The sequence below is a fragment of the Callithrix jacchus genome, chromosome 2 (genome assembly GCF_049354715.1).
Source record: "Callithrix jacchus isolate 240 chromosome 2, calJac240_pri, whole genome shotgun sequence".
Lineage (NCBI taxonomy): Eukaryota > Metazoa > Chordata > Mammalia > Primates > Cebidae > Callithrix > Callithrix jacchus.
The window spans coordinates 49,404,415-49,425,864 of NC_133503.1; the positions used below are offsets into that span (position 1 = coordinate 49,404,415).

General features: G+C 42.1%; 2 protein-coding genes across 8 annotated transcripts in view; both read right to left on the minus strand.

The window, feature by feature from the left end:
- Window positions 1-973: 973 nt before the first annotated feature.
- Window positions 974-11,234, minus strand: RBM22 (RNA binding motif protein 22). Of its 2 annotated transcripts, XM_035288628.3 has the most exons (11): window positions 11,082-11,234; window positions 10,594-10,647; window positions 9,386-9,415; window positions 8,628-8,760; window positions 6,944-7,044; window positions 6,686-6,858; window positions 5,666-5,866; window positions 4,240-4,404; window positions 3,386-3,474; window positions 3,062-3,193; window positions 974-2,040 (listed from the first exon to the last, which is right to left on the minus strand). In XM_035288628.3, exons 1-11 carry the CDS (start codon window positions 11,133-11,135, stop codon window positions 1,910-1,912), a joined length of 1,263 nt encoding a protein of 420 aa, XP_035144519.1. In that variant the 5' UTR covers window positions 11,136-11,234; the 3' UTR covers window positions 974-1,909. The 2 variants fall into 2 exon arrangements, with proteins under 2 accessions (XP_035144519.1, XP_035144521.1); XM_035288630.3 differs by lacking the exon at window positions 10,594-10,647.
- Window positions 11,235-18,644: 7,410 nt separating this feature from the next.
- DCTN4 (dynactin subunit 4) overlaps window positions 18,645-21,450 on the minus strand; it is a 43,893-nt gene continuing 41,087 nt past the window's right edge. For all 6 annotated transcript variants that reach the window (XM_035288658.3, XM_035288654.3, XM_078363068.1 and 3 more), the window contains one exon: window positions 18,645-21,218. In XM_035288658.3, the coding sequence (XP_035144549.1) occupies window positions 21,005-21,218 (214 nt within the window). In that variant the 3' untranslated portion in view covers window positions 18,645-21,004. The remainder of the gene's footprint in view (window positions 21,219-21,450) is intronic.

The window sequence follows — 21,450 nt, forward strand, 5'->3', positions numbered from 1 at the left end:
ATTCACATCTCATTTACAAATTGGCTACAAATCCTTTACACGCTCAAAAGCAGACAAAAAATAACCAAAAGGGTGCAAAAATACTTGGAAGCATCCTACATTGCTTCACATTTGACATTACTAGCAATAAAATGAAAATTTCTAAGTATAGATTTTTAAATCTTAAAAAAGGCAATTTAAATTCCCTAAAGAAAAACAAAAATTCTGCAGATCTAAAACAGGGGGTGCCATATGGGGCATGTCCTTCTTGGAAGTAAACATTTTATCTAAAAGTAGCACAAAATTGGCTTCAGGAAATGGCCAGGCACAGTGGCTCACGCCTGTAATCCCAGCTACTCGGGAGGCTAAGGCATGAGAATCGCTTGTACACAGGAGGCGGAGGTTGCAGTGAGATGAGATCACGCCACTGCACTCCCACCTGGCAACACAGTGAGATAACATCTAAAAAAAAAATGGCTTCAGGAAACATGGATTGATAACAAATGCTTCCTTTTAAATAAGGATGACCTTTTAAATGTTTGTAGAGACAGGATCTCACTATGTTACCCAGGCTGGCCTTGACCTCCTGGCCTCAAGCAATCCTCCATCAGCCTCTTAAGGAGCTGGCACCATAGACATACACCCAGCTGGGTGACTTCTTAGTTACCCTTTATCAAGCACCACATACCAGGATCTGTGCTGTGTTTTCTGTGCGCTAACTTATTTCAACCTCACAATCAGTCTTTGAAGAAGTACTAAAGAGGTCTGGGCCTTTTAAATTATCATGGAATCTAACCCAGGAATAGGCTGAGATTAAAAAAAAATAATAATAAAATAAATAAATACATCATCAAGGAATGGACAGAGATATCAAAAGTCTAAAGCAAGATTTAAAAAATTCACAATATGTAACTCATTTCTATTAAATAACTTCCACTGACCTCAATTTCAGCTACTAAAGGATAAAGGGGAATCTAGAAATAAACTCATGACATTTGAAAAATTGACCCGTTTTTAATTATTTAAAAACAAAAAACACATCAAATTTCCTTTACCATCTACAGTTCAGTTATATCCAAACACTCTAAGACCAAACAGAAGCAGGGATGACAATGAGACGCTGAAGACACACGGAGGTGAATGCTGAGGACCATCATATTCCCAGCAGGAGGTCACAAGTCTTTCATTCAGACACTCCAATGCTTTTCATTTCAGTTTGTTAAAGTACGTGTTTTATAGGAAGTTCTTTACAATAACTTCACGCCAGACACCAGGTTTCTTCAATGGTACACAGCTCCATGAAATTTTGTGTTTCCATCCAGTTGACAGGAATAAAAAGGAATTTTTATTTTTCTTTTTTTGGGCCGTAGAGACATAAAATGGTCAGATTCCTTTAGGAATAAATGAGGAAAAGGAAAGAAAAAATCTGGACTGTGCTGGTGCTGGTTTCTACTCATCTTTCTGAGGGTGTGACTACAAAAGTGTCACACTTAGGCCACTACAATGATTAGTACTAGTAATCTTTTTTTTCAGATGATAAAAAGGAAAAAACCCAATGGACATAAAAATGGTCAAAGGTTTTTTTTACCGCAGGTCAATTTTTCCCCCACCCAAAAAATATACAAAATGAACATATAATTGGGGTGGTTAACTCCACTGGACATTCCAATTCACTCATCTGCTTGTCCCCAACACGGGTAAGGGGAACAGGCGCCAGGTTTTATTAGCCGTGTTATAGCAGTAACCAGATGTGTTACACGGACCCTCTGAACGTGTCGGAAAGCATGGCTGTCAGTCTCTGACTGCCCACATCTGAGCACATTCAGCTACCATGGAAACTACAAGGGAAGGAAAAATACATTTATTCCAAGATGTACTGGGATTTTTAAGTGCCCTTTCTTCCACAGAGCCCCAGAGTGGTGACAAGGTGCTAGGGACTGCTGTGTTTTCCAGCATGAGCTCCCATCCGCTGAGGGTCCTGAGAAGGATAGTGGATTGGTCCTGGAGCCCTCATGAAGGGAGGGGGTGGTCCCATTGGGTGGAACATGTGTGACCCAAAACCTGCAGATATGAGAGAGCACATTTGTTAGGCTTGGCGTTTCCTTGATAACCTTTCAAACCTCTCCATCTAAGGTTAAAACCACCTACACATAAATCAAAGTTGACATGAGGCTTAAGCCAATGTTAGTTCACAAAACTTGCTTCCACCTGCTATTTCCTTGGTTTTAGAATCCTTTCCCCTGCAGTCCAAAAAAACTCCACAGCACTCAACGTATATCCTAGTGTGACATCTGAGTCTCTGCTATGTTTCCAACATGCCAAATGCTACCAGACAGGATTCAGTAAGGATGTGAGAGATAAGAAAGAAATTAGGCTGATGGCAAGACTGTGTAATCATTAACCGCAATGGTTGACACCAGAATGGAGGGTGTTGAGAAACTAGATTCTCTTCAGAGTATGGGCTCTCTGCCACAGGAGAATTGGCTACCTGTGATTTCCTTCCACTGTTAACGCTGTCCCTGACACTGTCTAGAGCAGTGCTATACAAAGTGCCAGTCTTCTACCTATTTCTGGCCACTCAAGACAAAGAGCTTAAGTCAAAATGTAAATTATACTACCAAGCACAGCTTAGTTCACCTCACAGTTTTTTTGGTAACAAGACTTTCTTAATGAAGGACGTGGTTCACTGATTGACATTTTGGCACAAGCTCCTGATCTGGTGGCAGACGGGTTATAAACACTGTGTAAAAATGACACCCACTCACAGCCCACACTAAGCAATAGTGCTCTAGGGCATCAGTTAGCATTTAATTTCGTAAAGGAAACAAATTGGTAATAGATCTTTGTAATCTAATAATCTTACTCTGAATGACACATATACTCAGATCTTTAGAAAACTGGCCCCTCTTCTCCCTGGCAGACCAGGAGAGAAAAAATACCAGAAATCCCAACAGATCAGCTTACTTGTAGACCTCTACAGAGCAAACTCACAGAATTTAGATGTGTTGAATGTGATGGTGAGGTATATGAGACAGAACTTTCAAAAGGATTTCTCTGGGCTAAGATGGAAGGTGGAAGTTACCTGGTGGGGGGGGTGGGGCGATACCAGGGGGTGGTGGCAGGGCAATGTTCACCACAGCTGGAGGACCACTTGGGGGCAAGTTGAAGTAGTTGGCAGAGGCTTCTTCTTCTGCTGCAGGAGGAGGAGGAAGAGCTGGAGGAGAGAAAATAGTCAACACACAGAGGGGAGAACAATTGTGCAACACTGTTCCTACCACCTTTGCATCCTCAGAGGTCCCACTGGAAGAGCAGAGTGGCTACATGAACCAGACCAGGATCCCGTCTTCCAAAATAGGAACATCAGGGCAGACAGAGCTTTCGAAGTTAGCAGGAAGTCTGCACTCACCTCCTGGCAATCCTGGAACTGGTTCCAGTTTGATCCCAGAGTCTGTGGTTCCATCTTTCTCTTTTTCTTTTCCTCTGGCTGCTTGGGATCTGGGAAACACACATGCATACAGTTGGCACTTGGGCCCACCGTATCTCACACCTCTGCTTCTTACATTCCCCAGTCTAATGGAGCTCCTCACTCTTCACCTCCTCCTCAGCACACATTCTCTTCCCATAAATGCCACCGTGCACAGTGAACAAGAGCAAACACCAGAAAAGACCTGGATTCAAAGCCGGCTAGAACTATTATAAGGACTAGAAGAGGCAATACATACGTGTTTAACACGGTGCTTACCACACAGGGCGCTCTCCACAAAGGGAGATGCTGCTATTAGCCACCTCTTCCCTGGTTCCAAGTTGGAGACATGTTCTCCCTTTGAACTGGGCCTTTCACCTGCGTCTCTCTTATGCAATCACCACTTTTAAACTTAAAATAGCTATTCTTCCCTGTTTTATCTTCTCCACAGGACAATCAACCTCTAAGGGCAGAATCTAGGTCTAATTCATTTATAAACCCTGATATTCACCTTTTGTGCCCTGGCATTATATTTGGCCTATAATAATAGCTAGTCACAAAAACATGAACCTTCAAAGGAGCAGATTATTACACCAAACCCCTGAATACATTTCCAAAGCAGGGTTCTCCCAACATCCACAGGAATCAAGTATCAGATAGAAAGTGATCTTTGAAAGATCTCTTTAAAGATTCTGTTCATTGAAGCCTGTGAACCAAAAGCTTACTAGTCTCCAGACAATAAAATAGCTTCTTAAAAATCTGAGCAAAATGTCATTTAAAAATAGTTTAGTTCTCACCTTCCCCATTTCACATTCAGTCTGCGGCCATTTACAATCAACTTATTAAAGGACTTCTCAGCAGCCACTTCTGCAGCCTGCCTCGTGGCAAACTGGATGAAAGCACACTGCTGTCTTTGCACAACAGTGATCGTCCGGATCTCTCCAAACTGGTAGAAATGATTTCTGAAGGGATACAGGCAGAGAAAAATGAAAATGGGCGTTAACAAACATCTTCCCAGGAGACTGAAAATGGATTGTTAACTTTCATTGACACACCACGAGGCTGGTGGGCCCCAAGGTTATCTACCTAACTACCCACAAGTCTTCCCCCCAATATCTTGTCTTACTGTGGGTGCTTATTGAGAAAGAAAGAAAAGTGAGTAAAGGTTCTCAAACATCTCAGGGTTTTTCCCATGGAGGAAAGGGGGTTCTAATAGGTTCCTTAAAGACCCTAAACCCTAGATAAGGGGTTGGCAAACTACACCTCTCAAGGCCCATGAGCCAAGAAAGTCTGAAACAAGAATATGCGGCAGAGACTGCATGTGGCCCACAATGCCTACAATATTCACTATCCAGGCTTTTATAGAGAGAGTCTGCCAACCCCCAGGGGTTGTCTAGCTCACTTAGACAGGGTTTAATGGAGACAGGCTACCAAGGGCAGGTTATAAACTTACAGGAGTTTCTTCTCCACTTTATCTCTTTGGAAGAGGTAATTTCCATTACTATCTGCCCAGATGTCTCATCTAGCCAAGCATAATACAAGCCAAAAATAATACAGATTTATCAAATGCCAGTCTCTTGAAAAAGGCAACAATTTAAACCATAAGAGTTTTATCATCACAAAGCTCTCCCTCCCCTACATAATTAATCATAGTTGGATGCGTGCCACCGTTTAAAATGTGGCTGTTAGGTCAAATAGAATCCTGTGTCATTATTACCATACGCCAGGATGGATAAGCACTCTTTGTGTTTTGGTTTTGAGACAGGGTCTCACTCTGGTGCTTAGGCTGGAGGAAAGTGGAGCAGTCACGGCTCACTGCGTCCTTGATCTCTTAAACCTCAAGCAATCCTCCTGCCTCAGCCTCCCAAAAAGCTGGGACCACAGGCACATGCCACCATACCTGGCTAATTTTTTAAATTTCTTAGTAGAGATGGGGTCTCACTATGTTGCTGAGGCTGGTCTCAAATTCCTCAGCTCAAGAGATCCTCCCAACGTGTTGGATTACAGGCATGAGGCACTGTACCCAGCCAGATAAGTACATTATTACTGTGGCACCATAAAGGACAATTTTACAAAAATTCCAGTCAGCATACTAATAATAGAGAAACTGAAGAAAAATATATTTTGTACAGAATTATCATGCTTGCAGTTTTTGGAAATAAATTATTCCAGGGCAGTTAAAAGCAAAAATAACTCTTAACTCTTAAACTTATACCCACACACCTTAAATCTGTCTCAGTAATAGTATCACCCAGACCACCAACATATAGTGTGGTGATAGTTTTATCCTCCGGTGGGTCCAGCCGAGGCATTGTTGAAGCCCGCTTTAGAAGCTTGTCAGCTACAGGATCATTGATTCCGTAGTATCGATCTTTAATATTCTGATCAGCAAGGGGGTCATCTGGATCTGTAGGCTTCTCATGTCTATGATTCAAGAAAAAAAAAACAAACAATGCATAAAGGTGAAACAAAGGGAAAAAAATGCTATCTTCTGAGAACAGCTACAGATTAAAGTCCTAGAAACATACTCTGAAGTGCCTTTGGAACTACAAACTACGGTTTCAACCAAAATAGACCTAATACCAAGAGATTTACTGTATCACAAAAGGAATCCCTAGCCTCCTAAAAGCCATCAGGCCATCTAGGATGTCAAAATTGCCTTATAAATAAATACTCTTGACATGATCCATCCCCTCCTGCACCCCAAAATGGGACACATGATTATCCTTCTCTAGGTCAATAGTTCTTAACACATTTGGGCTGTTCTATTCCACTGAAAATCTGATTAAAGCTATGGACCCAGACCCAGAAAAAGCACCTATATTATTTTTTTAGGGGTTGGGGCCAATCAATCCCAAATTAAGAACTCCTAATCCAGATGCTTGGCAGTCTTAACCAAAACATAAACACCCTTTAGAAGTCGGCCTTACTTTGACTTCAACTATATATTGAGAGTCAAATCATTTAAACCATGGCAGTGAAGACTTACTTCTCGGTTAGAAATGTTTAGGGTCAGCGTCTATATTGCATGGCATAGCAATTTAGTTTCCAAGGCACAGTTCTAAGCAAAAACTACAATTTAATCACGCTCTTCTAAATTTCATAGTTCTAAGACATGAGATATACCACATTAGTTGTATGACGTTTAGATTTTAAAGCAGAAACAGCTTAAGCTAGCACCTCCCATTTCTTAGATGAGAAATCATCTAAAAGCAAATACTGAAAATGAGGCTCAGCTCTTGCCTGTATGGACATTCCTCTCCTCTTTTACACTCTCCTTTCACCCAGAAGGAGCAAATGTGGGGTCGATTCCTTTTGTAGTAGGGTGTGGTCCGGGCCAGTTTGAGCAGCATGTCACTGGTAGATGTGGCTTTCCCCAGCATGCCAACTGGCCGTGTTCCATCAGAGTTAGAAATCTACATGCGGATGACAAATTCAAAAGATAAATTATACAGACTGTGTCAATTCATTACAACTTTTATCCAAAAAGTGGCAGCATACCTCTCTCTCCATATTCTGTGTATAGTACTCTTTGTTGACATCTGACTTTGGCATGTCATCTTTAAAAGACAATCCTGCATCACGAACCTGGATGGGCAGGCCTGGTACAAAAAAAAGGAGGAAAAATATCTTAGATGTATTTTAAAACATATCCATATTAACTATGCACACAGAATACATCATCTTTCCATTCTTCTCTTTCCTATTTAGTACCAGAGATTTTACTGTTTTTATTCAAACTCTTTAGTACCTACCATCAGGTTACTACTGCTACACAGCATGCTAACTGTCCAAATTCCCGAGCTGTCAGGAAAATGTTTTAGAAGATCTTTTAGGCTAGGTGTGGTGGCTCATGTCTGTAATCCTAGTGCTTCGGAAGGCTGGGGCCAAGGGATAGATCGAGCCCAGGAGTTCAAGACCAGCCTGGGCAACATGGTGAAACCCCATTTCTACAAAAAATACAAAAATTAGCTGGGTATGGTGGTGTGTGCCTGCAGTCTCAGCTACTCAGGAGGATGAGGTAGATCACCTGAGCTTGGAAAGGGTAAGGCTGCAGTGAGCCGTGATCATGCCACTGCACTCCAACCTGTGAAACAGAGTGAGACCCTGTCTCAAAAACAAGCAAATAAAAAATTATAAAAAAAAATCTTCTAGATGAACAAACTGTGCCCATAGTCATATTTAACCTGTAAATTAATAATGTACCTAGTTTTCAGCACAATAGGATTTCCTTGAAATAAATGTAAAAGTGGTTTCTTTCTAGGCTGGTCCTACAGATCCCCTGCAGAGTCACAGTAATGTAAGGGTCACTGTATTCCAGGACCAGACGCCTCCTTGACAAACATATAAATAATATTACATAAAATGTGGCTAGGACTCTGACTAAGAAGAGCAACTCTAATGAACTTAACATACATAAACTCATATATTTTTCCCTTTCCTTTAATTATAGAAACTCCTGTTGGAAAATTATTTTTCTGAAAAACAGTCACAGTTAAAAAAAAAGTTACCCCCAAAGGCAGTTACTCTGAACCATAGCAATGTACCGGTTCTAACAACACAATTGAGACAAAAGTCTAAAGCACAATTAGGCTAGCTGTGGTGGCTCTGGGAGGCCAGGGTGGGAGGATTGCTTGAGGCCAGGAGTTCAAGACCACGCTGGGCAAAATGGTGACACACACACACACACACACACACACACGTGCACTGGGTGTGGTGGTGTGCAAGAGGATCCCTTGAGCCCAGAAGTTCAAAACTGCAGTGAGCTGTGATCACACTGTACTCCAGCCTGGGTGACAGAGTGAGAACCCCAACTCAAAAAATACAATAAAGCACAATTACCCTGTGAGCTTCTGGTTGGGATGGTGGCAAAAAAGCTCTGATCAAGAAAGAAGCCCAAGGCAAATAAATTATCATAAGATCAATGCCTTTTACCTCACTTGGGCTATAGAGATGAAAGTTTAGGCCAGTTTTTATTAATTCCCAACTTTTCCTTAAGTTCTTACTATTGCTCAGGACTCTAGAGTGGCCTCATTATGGTTTTCTTCCTGGGAAAAGCAGACCTCAACAGACATTCCAAAGTAAAATCAGAACCAGAGATAGGGTGCAAAGTGAGAGACAAAAGACTGGCTTATAGTTTTAGGCACCTGCACACTTTCAGATCGATTGGACAGGTCAAGCATACCATACTCTAGGTCTAAGAGGCAGGTCTGACAGACATTCTTCAATTTACTGCAGGTCTGGCACACCTCAGTCTTCTTGAAACGCATACGGACTCCGGGGCACCAGCGAAACACTGTGAACGGCCTGGCACAGATCTGGAACACAAAGCAAGAGTCATAGAATGTTAATGGTCCTGATCTGGGCAATCTGGAGATCTGGTAACAATGGGGCATTCAAAAAAGGATCCCTGAATGTAGGGTTCAGAAGAGACCTTAGCAACTGTCTAGTTGATTTGATGTTTCAATATAATTTTCAGCATCCTTCTTCACCAAAAATTCAGAGTACAGAAATGAAATAACCAAAAGGTCAAAGTTCTACCAATCTTTTTTAAGGGAAGTGGGGAGTGTCACATAGTTTTCTTTGTTTTTTTTCTTTTACCATCAGATCTCATGAGAGAGTGTCAGATAATTTTCTGAGACTCTTCTGACATGGATGACCTTCCTCCTCTGCTAAAATGCTTGTGTGCATAGTATACCACCTGGTATACAAACTCCTTCAATGGCCGTTCTCTGACACCATGATTAAGAATCTCTACATTAGGTTCATTTTCTTACCTCCCACATAAATAGCTGCTAGCCAATGAATATATCAGTAACACATAAAAAGTTGTGTAGCACTGATTTTTACTGGAAGACCTCAAAACTTAGTAAGCTGAAGGCTAATTTGGTAGAGAAAAGAAAAATGAAACCAAAATCATTACTCTTTAAGAGACATACTTACTTTGCATTCCTTCCCATACTTTTCTTTGGTCTATAATAGAAAAAAATAGAAAAGAACTAGAGTTACAGAAAGAAAAAAGCCAGGTGTCTACTCTTTCCTTAAACAAAACCCAAGAAATGTGTTTGGAAATCCCTGGCATCCTAGGGAGAGAAAAAAACAACAACAACAAAATCCAAAACCCAACCTTTTTAGGGAGAGGTAGGGAACATACTACAACAACATATTGTGAGTTATAACATCTCAAGAGTATATGGATCTGGACTGAGTGTAGTGGCTTATGCCTGTAATCCCAACACTTTGAGAGGCCAATGTGGAAGGATCGCTTGAGCCCGGGAGTTCCAGACCAGTCTGGGCAACATAGTGAGATACCATCTCTACAGAAAAAAAAAAAAAGAGTATATGCATCTAATACCAGGTAAGTGAGTGTCTTTCCACAGCCACAACTCTTAGGTCCAATTTTGGCTCCCAAGTTCACTCCCAAGAACTAATATTCCTAATGGTTTCCACAAACCATAAATCAGAAAGGATATAGCTATGGCCCGCCTACTTTACAAAGTTTAGTCAAAAGATAACTGCTGTAGACTTGCTCTGTGCCAATGCCCAGAATATATTAAATGTTCTGTTCAAACAGAACTATTCAAATATCTTGAACCATTCAAACATCTTGAACATACTAACTTATCAACACCTCTAGGACTAATCACAATAATACAGCCCTAACCTAATTATTGTTAACTACTGCTAATTTTACCCTTGTTTATAAGGGTGGGGGGTGGGGATTCTTAGCTTAAAGAGATAAAGTACACTGGCCAAAAGGCATTTGACCAGGAGTCAGGAAACCTAGTTTCTACTCCTGGTTCTCCTCCTCTCATACTGAGATTCCTGGACCCAGAATATCTGAACTTCAATCCTAGCTCCATTCCTTACTATTGTATGAAAAGACAAAAACTCTCTCAGCTTCTGGTCAACAGACCTATTTCCCAGGTAAATGCTCAACAAATATTAGTTATCATTACTACCCCTACATTACAGGAGTGTCACAGGATTATTAAGAGAATAAACATGACAGTTCTTTGCAAGTCATCCAGCACTTTGGGTCAGTAAAAGAGCATCATTTTTTCTGCTTGTCTAAGAGAAACACTTCACAGTGTGCAAGTACCACAACACTGACAGGACATGAATAACTCGTTTCACACGCGATCACTCACCATTCGGATATATGGGTTTTCTCCAAGACATGTCTGGCACAGAATGGGGAAGTCCTGGTGAAAATGGGAAATCTGGTTGAGGACCACCCTCCGAAGACCCTGACACCTCAGTGACACTTGGGGCAGCGAAGGGGCGGGAAGTGAGGGTGGGGAACAAGGCACCGCAGAAACCCAAAGTCCATCATAGCCCGATCGCGGGAGGGGGCGCTGTCTGCACTTCCGGCAGGCGGCGGGAGAAAAGAAAACCGGCTAGAATAGGCTGGAGGGGGCAGGGATGGAAAGGGCGCCGCTCCTGGGACCCTGGCTAAGCCCCCACCCTCCAAGCTCGCAGGAGGGTCCCCCTCCGGCCTCCTGCTCCGGTCGAGCGAGGCCACTGCGCTGGCTCCTCCCCGGAATTCCTTCGGCCGCGTCGCAGGCCCTGTCCTGCCAGCTCGCAAGATGCGCGGCTTCGTCGCCTCCTTCTGTCTTCCTCCGGCCCCCACACTCACCGCATCTTCCCAGTTCTGCCTGTTGTAGGTGTTGGAACCCAGAGAGGTCGCCATCTTGAGAGCGTCCGGAGGCAGCAGTAGCTTCTGAGTTGGGAGAGAAGGCCGCCACAATCCCGTCAAGCCCTGAGGCTGGCGCCGGGCCGGTCCGCGTCTAATTTACGCGTCTAGTGCCTCTTCCGGGGCGGGGCCTTTGCGTGGTGACGTTGCCTGCTCTTGGCGTTTTCAAGTTTAATAAATTGGAGTCCTGGATTCTTCCTTCGAGTTTGTGCCTGCTTGGAACGAAAGGCCACACGTACAGTTGATTTATTTAAACATTGGGCGAAAGAATAAAGGAAAACACAATGAATGAGAGGCTGGGGTTAAAACAGCGTTCGCTACCACTGAGCTCTTATGGCAAAGGCTGCGCGACCCTCTTGCGGTTCCAGCGTCTCATTTATTCTCATAACCTGTCTGTAGGGCTGCCAGATTCTCTCTCTCTCTCTCTCTCTCTCTCTCTCTCTCTCTCTCTCTCTCTCTCTCTCTCTCTCTCTCTCTCTCTCTCTCTCTCTCTCTCTCTCTCTCTCTCTCTCTCCTCTCCTCTCCTCTCCTCTCCTCTCTCTCTCTCTCCTCTTCTCTCTCTCTCTCTCTTACACACACACACACACACACACACACACGAATTACAGAACTCTAAAGGTGAATTTCAGATTAACCGCGAATCGTTTTTTAATTATATTTGGTACATACTTATACTAAAGTAGGATTCTTGGTTGATCTGAAATTCACATCATTTCATCGATCGTCCTATTTTATCTGATAACTCGACCCTGTAGACAAGTATGATGATCTTTCTTTCATAGAAAAGAAAACAGGTTTAGACAGAGTAAGTAACCTGGTATCTCCCGATTTAGCTCCTGGTTGTGGAGCTAAAAAGTGGTGAAGCCACAAATTCAAAGATATTAGTACTGTTTTATTTCCCGTTTCTGAAATGACAAGGTACTTATGAATCAACAACATATGCATTATTTGGTTTCTGGAATAACTCATGACCACTCCGTCGATATTTTACGAATTTCAAGGCATTCTGGTACCACTCTCATACTTAACGTGTCATTAAACTAACATTTACTTATATCCCCTCATTTTAAAAAATCAGGTTGATTTAAAGTATATTTTACATACTTTAAAATTTTATCCTTTTTGGTTATACAGTTTTGAATTTTTTATATACATTCATTACAGTCAAATATGGAATTGCCTATCATCCCCCAAGTTCCCTTGTTTCTATAGTTAATCCACTTATTCCCACACTCAAACCGTGGCAATCACTAATTTGTATTCTGTCTCTAGTTTTGCCTTTTCCGGAATGTTATTATAAATGGAATCCTACATAGCCTTTTGGATCTGATTTCTTTCACTTAGTATTTTGTAGTTGAGATTCATCCATATTGGTACATATATCAATAATTTCTTCCTTTGATTTACTGATAATTCCATTGTATGGATATATCATACAATTCACTTGCCAGTTGCTGGACATTTGGGTTGTTCCCAGATTTACTGACTATAAATAAAACCATTACAAGCCGGAAGCGGTGGCTCAAGCCTGTAATCCCAGCACTTCGGGAGGCTGAGGTGGGTGGATCACGAGGTCAAGAGATCGAGACCATCCTGGTCAAGATGGTGAAACCCATCTCTACTAAAAATACAAAATATTAGCTGGGTGTGGTGGCGCGTGCCTGTAATCCCAGCTACACAGGAGGCTGAGGCAGGAGAATTGCCTGAACCCAGGAGGCGGAGGTTGCCGTGAGCCGAGATCGCGCCATTGCACTCCAGCCTGAGTAACAAGAGCGAAACTCCATCTCAAAGAAAAAACCATTACAAACATTCACAAACAGATTGTTGTATGGACATTGGTTTTCATTTTGCTTGTGTAAATACCTTAGAGTGAGATTATTTGATCATATGAAAGTATATCTTTTCCTTTATAAGAAAGTCCTTGGGTGTATCTGAACTTCTTGGATCTGTGATTTGTTGTCTTTTATTATATTTTGTAAATTCTCAAGTATCTCTCCAGATAGTCTTCTGCCTGGTTTCTTCTACATCTGTGATTCCAATTTCACTTGTGAGCAGTGCAAGGTCAGAAATAACTGAGTCCACATACATTTGTGTTTTTCCACAATGTCAGACTTTTACTGATGCTATTTCAATCACAAAAGCCACAAACTACATGGGGCTCCCAAGAAAGCAATTCTCCTTAGCACTTCCCATTCACTCTGTCCACTCACAGAGCCCTGGACACACAGGCTCAAGGCACTCCCTGGGTCAATCAATATTGCAAATCATGCATAATAGTGTACTTAATCAACATATAAATATTATAAACATTCTGCAAACAAAATAACATTTAACATTAAGAGGGATAGGAGCCCTTTCTCCTTTAAATTTTGAGCTCTGAAAATTATCTCCTTTCCTTCCTTTTTCCTTCTTTTCTCCCCCATTTTTTTTTTTTTAATCTTTGTGGGACATGACTTCTAGGAATGAGCCTTCCTAGCAGCATGAGACATGACTTCCTAGAAATGAACCTTCCTAGCAATGTGGGATCTGAACTTATAGGAATAAACCATCCTAGTGACAAAAAACTAGCTCAAAAAAGGAGAAAAAAGCAATCTGAGGCCAGGAATCCGTATTCCTTTTAAAATTCTTTCTCCAGTGCGGTGGCTCATGCCTGTAATCCCAGCACTTTGGCAGGCTGAGGTGGGCGGATCACCTGAGGTCAGGAGTTCGAGACCAGCCTGACCAATATGGTGAAACCCCATCTTTAAAAATAATAATAAAATAAAATAACCCATCAATGATAGACTGGATAGGGAAAATGTGGCACATATACACCATGGAATACTATGCAGCCATCAAAAACGATGAGTTCGTGTCCTTTGTAGGGACATGGATGAACCTGGAAACCATCATTCTCAGCAAACTGACACAAGAACAGAAAATCAAACACTGCATGTTCTCACTCATAGGTGGGTGTTGAACAATGAGAACACATGGACACAGGGAGGGGAGCATCACACACTGGGGTCTGTGGGGGGGGAAGGGGAGGGACAGCGGGGGTTGGGGAGTTGGGGAGAGATAGCATGGGGAGAAATGCCAGATATAGGTGATGGGGGAGAAGGCAGCAAATCACACTGCCATATGTGTACCTATGCAACTATCTTGCATGTTCCTCACATGTACCCCAAAACCTAAAATGCAATAAAAAAATAAAGAAAATGCTTTCTCCACAAGATTTTAAAGAAAAAAAGGGGGAAATGTGAAAGGAAATTAAATCTTGGGACCCCAAACTCATTAAGCCAAAGGGAAAAGTCAAGCTGGGAACTGGGTCACACAAACCTGCCTCCTGCTTTTGGGTCCCAAATAAGATGGCTACAGGATGAAAGCTACATGCCTCCCCCATATTTTGCCCACAAATAAATTCCTCTGAGAAATTTTACTTTCCTAGAAAGGAAAAAAGAGAGAGAAGAAAAAATAGATATAGGGACTAGGCCAGATTTAAAGCAACAACAATGACAAAAAAAGCAAACCTGGAAGCTGGGTCAGGCTATAGTACTGCCTCCTCTTTTTTTAATTTTATTTTTATTTTAAGACGGGGTTTCACCATGTTGGTCAGGCTGGTCTTGAACTCCCGACCTCAGGTGATCCACCCGCCTTGGCCTCCAAAGTGCTTGGATGCCTTCTCAATTAAAGCAATTCTATGAGCACTCATTACCCTAGCCCTTTTGGTTGTGCACTGACTTATTTGCCAACACATACTATAACAACATGGTAAGCAGAAACAAGACAGAACATAAATTATTATTATTCTTTCTATTATAAGCAATACCATCTGCCACTAAATTTCCCAGGATCCAAACCAACTACTCAAGCAATCTTATTAGTGAGGGTTTTGGATCTGACAGTAGGTTATCTGGGTTTTCATATCAGTCATAACTTGGGTTATGATCTTCGATTCGTCTGGAATATATACACAACATTTCAGTTTTTGTGATGGCGCAGCCTCCCTTTGTGCTGCTGTAAGTATATCTAAAGCCATATGGTTTTGTAGCACAGCTTTCCTCATAAGCATGACCTGTTTTTTTTTTCGAGACAGTCTTGATCTGTTGCCGAGGCTAGAGTGCGGTGGCGCAATCTCAGCTCACTGCAACCTCTGCCTCCCAGGTTTAAGCAAATCTCGGGCCTCAGCCTCCTGAGTAGCTGGGATTACAGGCACCCACCACCACATCCGGCTAATTTTTGTATTTTTAGTAGAGACAGGGTTTCACTATGTTGGTCAGGCTGATCTTGAACTCCTGACCTCATGATCCACCTGCCTCAGCCTTCCAAAGTGCTGGGATTATAGGTGTGAGCCACCACACCCAGCCTAGAGTAGTATTTTTACATTTTATGGCTGGCTTTGGAAAAAGGGGTTTTCTCTGTGACCCACCTTGAGGAAAAAGGATTCGGTGTCTGTGGCTAGGCTTGGGGGAGAATGAACCTCCAGAGACAGGAAGGCAGAAGGTTGGAGAGAAACTTTTGCTTCTGAGGCTACTTCAGAGCCTTAATTTGGGGTATCATTTTCTGAGCCCCAAGAGCATGCTCAAGTCTCTGTCCATTAGTTCAAATATCTAGGTTATTTCCATATATAGTCCTATAGATTGCATTATCTGTGAGGAATGTGTTGAATTTTTTTGCTTTTTTGTGTGTCTCAATTCTTTATTGAATGCCAGTCATTGCTTACATATTATTATTTTATTTTAGAGACAGAGTCTCACTCTTTTGCCCAGGCTGGAGTGCAGTCTCAGCTCAGTGTAACCTCTGCCTCCTAGGTTCAAGTGATTCTCCTGAGTAGCTAGCACTATAGGCCTGCACCACTATACCTGGCCAATTTTTGTACTTTTAGTAGAGACAGGGTTTCACCATGTTGTACCAAACTGGTCTTGAACTCTTGGCCTCAAGCAATCTGCCCGCCTCAGCCTCCTAAAGTGCTGGGATTATAGGTGTAAACTCCCGTGCCCGGCCGTCGTTGCTTATGTAACAGAAGAGAATAGTTTCACTCTGAGACAGTTTCACTCTTGCTGAAAAAAACTCTGAGACAGTTTCACTCTTGCTGCCCATGCTGGAGTGCAATGGCATGATCTTGGCTCACTGCAGCCTCCGCCTCCTGGGTTCAAGCGATTTTCCTGCCTCAGCCTCCTGAGTAGCTGGGATTACAGGCACCCATCACCACACCTAGCTAATGTTTTGTATCTTTAGTAGAGAGGGGTTTTTACCATGTTGGTTAGGCTGGTCTCAAACTCGCGATCTCAGGTCCTCTGTCTGCCTTGGCCTCCCAAAGTGTTGGGATTACAGGCGTGAGCCACTGTGACCCGCCTGGGGTTGTGTTTTATTGCTATGGTTGCTTTCCGTGTGCCACAGATTTCATCTACTTTAGCATTATTCTGTACTGTAGGTTGGGGCTGAATAACTTGTGTTCATGCTTCATCCTCAGCTTACAGCTGTCCTGCCTACCTGCACAGTAGTGGCTAACTTTCTAGGCCCTTGCCCATACCCTAGAAACTGATGCTTGTTACTAGCTGCTTGGTATGCTGGTAATAGGGGAGAAGTAAAGGGGTTCTCTGTTGGTTCTAATTCAACTCAGTCTCAGTCTTCAGTAGGCCCTATGTGTGGGCCTTAGGAATAGATCTTTTCTCAGCATTCTTGTTCCCAAAAACTGGGCAAGATCATTAAAAGAGTGAATGTAAAGAGGAAAGAAGTGTGAGGGATGAGATTTGGTATATTGCAAGGTTGGGAAGATGGAAAAGAACTAGCAAAGAATCTGGAAGAAACGTTTCTAGTATGGTTTCAGACAGAAAACTGTTACTGAATTAAACTGGGGGCTGCTCACCCAGTGTCGCAGAGTCATTGACATCAGGCTAGTAGCAAGGGGAAGTGAGGTATTTTATGTAGGGCGCCAAGCAAGGAAAACTGCACAGATCACGCTTAAGACCCAGACTCCTAGATGGCTTTACAGGTACGAGTTTTTAAAGGCAGGGAAAGAGAAGTTACAGGCAAAGTCATAAATCAATACAGATGCTACACATGAGTTTGACCTAAAAAGGTGAGACATCTCAGAGCTGGGATTGGGGATGGGCTCAAGGTCACTGGTGGATTTTAAGATTTTTTGATTTACGATTGGTTAAGGTGGTGAAGCTGTCTAAACTCAGCATCGAAAAGAATAGAAAAGAATGACAGAAAAGAATGATAGCTCTGGCTGGTTGGCATGACTTCCTCCAGGCCTCTCAGGAAGCAACTTAGAACAATTAACAGAGGTCAGAGTTCAGTTCTGTTTCCCCTTATCTGAGGTTAAATCTGTTTGGTGAGAGTCCAGGTTTCTGAAAACCCAGGAACATATATGATGTTATCTTTTGTTTCTATAGGGAGCGAAACATCTCGCTCCCACTTCCTTGGCTATTGTTTTCAGCTACTATTACCTTCTTGCTTGTCAAGTTGCTCACTAACTTCTCCCAGCTATCTTGGTGCCTAGAATTCACTTGAAGGAACTCAAGATTTTCCTTTATTTCCATGTGTGGAGGGGCCCACAAGCCTCCTAAGAGGGGGTCCCTGCTCTGCCTCAAAACCAGGAGTGTTGGGTTTAAAGTCTTTCAAGGAGGGAGAGATAAACTGTCAGATCTACTGAAAAAATCACATAGTTAAGGACTGAGAACTGACCCCATAACTAACTGTGGTGATCGTTGGTGACCTTGACAAGAGCAGTTTTGACCAAGGGGTGAGGGTGATACTCTTAACTGGAATGGGTTCAGGTGAAAATGGAAGAACTGGAAGGGTGAGTTAGGGTTTCTGTTTTTTGAAAAACTTCTACTTAGAGACAAGGTCTTATTACATTGTCCAGTCTTGTCTCAAACTCCTGGGCTCAAGTGATCCTCTTGCCTCAGCCTCCCAAAGTGCTGGGATTACAGGTGTGAGCGATTGTGCCCAGCCAAAGTCAGAGTTTTGCTGTGAAGGGAGTGGAGAAATGGGGTGGCAGCAGAAGAGGAGAGTGAGGCTAATTTCCTTTTTAAGATGAGATAAATCACATGCTGATGGAAAAAGGAAGGGGAGAGCTGCCGATGCTATCTGTGAACAGGTAAGAGGATGTGCTTGACTGTTAAGAGGTGGGGCTGGCTTCAGAGAGAAGAGTGTGAACAATTCATCTAAGTAACAGGAGGGAAGGAAGAGTTATGAAGGTACAGATGAAGGTGGATGAGCGGCCATTGGTGGAGGCAGACCACTGTGTATGCTGCAAAGGATATCTTTAGAAGCAATGACCCAGGATAAAAACTGGCAGAAGTCTAACAACATTTATGTAATGGTTCTGTGAATATGTATATGAGAAGCTCAAAGCTCTACTTATGTATTACGGTGAACTAGCCTGTTAAGAGTTTAGATCACTTCATTTAAAGAAATGGAAGGGAGCATGCCCCACCAACTCTCTTAACTCCACTCCTATCTTATGACTCTAGGCATGCTACTTAGTGTCTACATGAAACAAAACAAAAGACACACTCAAGCTTTGTCTGCTTTATTTCACTACATTAAGTTAAGCAATAAGGCAAAACAGTAACCTGTGATTCATAAAGATCAAGAAGTGCCGCTCCTTCCCAAAAGGGATGTTTCTTCACAAATACGCATGACACTTAGCTCATTATGCTGACAAGCACTTCCAACAAAAGAAGACGTTAGTGGGAGAATCAAATAACAAACCCAATGAGCTTAGCCTAAGTTTCCAAAACTGTAGTTTCAAATGCTAAGGAGAACTAACTTTCCCGTGGTGGTGCATACTGACTAGCATTAAAATTTTTGCACCTCATCTAATATAAAAAAGGCAACAAATACAATTCCTAATTCACCAGCTGCAGGTGTTGAATCATTTTTACAAACACGCGGAATACTAGCTTGCACTAAAACCTATCTTGAGGAAACATTAAACCAATGGGTCTGTTATTCAAGTAAGTTTAGCTTCTGAAGAAAAAAGTTTACAATGAAAGTATTTTGTGTTTCTGTGTCATACAGGAATAAGACCCATACTTCAACATTATTACTTTTGGGAACAAATCCCAGCTACCTGACGTGTGTAGTCTATGCAAACGTGTAAACATATGAAAGTATTCTCTACTTTGATGCCCATTTCCTCCGGTGGCAAATATGGAGCAGTGACTTCACGGTAAGCCCTAGCAGGCAGTGAAATAAAAATCCAAGACTCTGTGGGGTCAGAACAAAAGCCAAACTCTTTCTATAGTCTGCAAATCTGTGATTACCCATCCCTGTGCTCCAACTCCTAAGAGGCTAAACTTTATTATTACCATAGCGTTAGAGATGAGTATTTTCTTTCTTACACTGCATCACATATATTACTCTGTGGGACTGTTTCATAAAGTTGGCTAGACCTTAAGAGCATGATTTAGTATCTTTTACAAGCTTCCTAAATATTTAAAACATTTTCAAGGGAAGCTTACAAGGACTATCTCCCATCTGTATTCTACATTATATTGTGTCTTTAATTATGTTTTTTAACTAAAGACTTAAAACAAGACCAAGGTAAACAGAAAATTTATCTTTTCCTCAAGTCTCTTGGCCACTTACTAACAATACCTTTACAGAAAACACAGTGCAGCTGGTGGTCTACTTTGTCAAGTTTCGTTTTAGAAAACATCATAAAAACTAAGGTTAGCAACTCAACTCCAGGATACCAAGTGAAAACAGCATGTCTGCTGTTAGGCCACAGCTGTGGGCTACTTGCTTAACTATTTTATGGTTTACAATCAAAATGGTCTTATTTGACTCACCATATGACCAAAGTCTTAAACTTAGTAAGGGGCAAAGTTCTTAATATCCAGTTTTGGATTCAAGAGATTATAACAGTTAACTTCCCCTTCAAATCAATGGAAAGAATGCTAGTTGAAAATATGCTAAAAATCTAACCTTTAAAATGTTTTCTGCATTCCAGAAGTGAACCTGTCCACAAAGGTTTTCTTTGGGTTCTTTTCCAGGTCCCAAATAGAACGTACTGAGTTACAGAGGCAGAACAGAGAAGGCATAGGAAGTAAGACAAATAAAGTTCGCTCCCCTGTGGCAGCATTAATCCCTGGGTGTTGTGGCAATATTTAAAATGAATGGAATTTGCTACCCCCTTGACACGACAGGTAATTGCTTGCTTCTCAAATTCTTCTTGAATGGTCCCATATTATACTGGGAAAAAAATTAAGACAACTAGTAAGTGTCCTGTATTCACTTAGAAAAAGAGGGCAAATGAGAGTGCCTTAACAACTTCACAGGCTGTTCCAATCATCATAATACTAAAGATGATGTGACAATTCAATTTTTCTGTTACATAGAAATCTACGGCAAAACAGCAGCCATTATGGCAAGTGAAGGGATATGTTTTAGACTGTTAGATTATATTTAATGGAATGCAGAAAGCAGTTGGTACATTGCCACCAATGCTGGATCATTAATAACAGGTCCACCTGTGGGTTATCATTTAAGTTTCATCTGTGACATTGTGATCTTTTAGTGAGATCAGATCAAGAGACAGTACAGTACAGTTTCTCAGGTGGTAAATACAATGCCACTCCAAGGAATACCCATCCCCTTTCCTAGGATGGAATTATGCTGTTGTTATTCAATGTGCAGGGCTCAGTGAGGGAGACACAGACTTACTGGTGTCAACAGAGTTGAGAGCAAGAGGAACAGTAGTTACCCTGTGTTCCCAATGCTTCACCAATGCTCCCACTTTCCTAGCAATAGAATTCTGTAGTGCATGGGTACATCATTATAAACGAGGCCTAATGAAGCAGCAGCTTCCACATTTTAACGCAGGTTTATGGTGACACTGTCCTTTGGGATCTGCCCTCCAATGGAACCTTTTAAGGAAGCAGTGGGCCCAAGCTAAGTTCCACATGCTGGGTGAGCCAGATGACTTCTGTGCCCTGCTCGCTTTCTTCAATGGGGCGAATAGGGGCTGCCAGGTTTTTAAAATCATGCTTCATCTTGAAGCACACGGTCACTTCACCCTCCTCACGCTGTGGGGTAACTTTGATGAAAATACCCACTTTGTTGGCCTTTCTGAAGGCTATAATGCTATGGAAAGAAAAAAAAGCAAGTATTAGGTAGATAAAAAATTAGCCAAACCACTAAGACTTACAGTAAAAGTAGTCTTCCACCTTATTCTCTCCTCCAGCACACACAGAACACCTATAAACACTGTTCTTAAACCTACCAAATATTTTTGTTTTGTATTTTTGAGACAGAGTCTCGCTCTGTCACCCAGGCTGGGGTACAATGGCTCGATCTCGGCTCACAGCAACCTCTG

Coding starts and splice junctions, on each gene's coding strand:
- RBM22 (XM_035288628.3), bottom strand. CDS start 11,135: ATGGCGACCTCTCTGGGTTCCAACACCTACAACAGGCAGAACTGGGAA. Junction 10,648..11,081: donor GGCAGAACTGGGAAGATGCG/GTGAGTGTGGGG, acceptor CATTTTCACCAG/GACTTCCCCATTCTGTGCCA. Junction 7,045..8,627: donor CCTCTTAGACCTAGAGTATG/GTATGCTTGACC, acceptor TTTTTGTACCAG/GCCTGCCCATCCAGGTTCGT.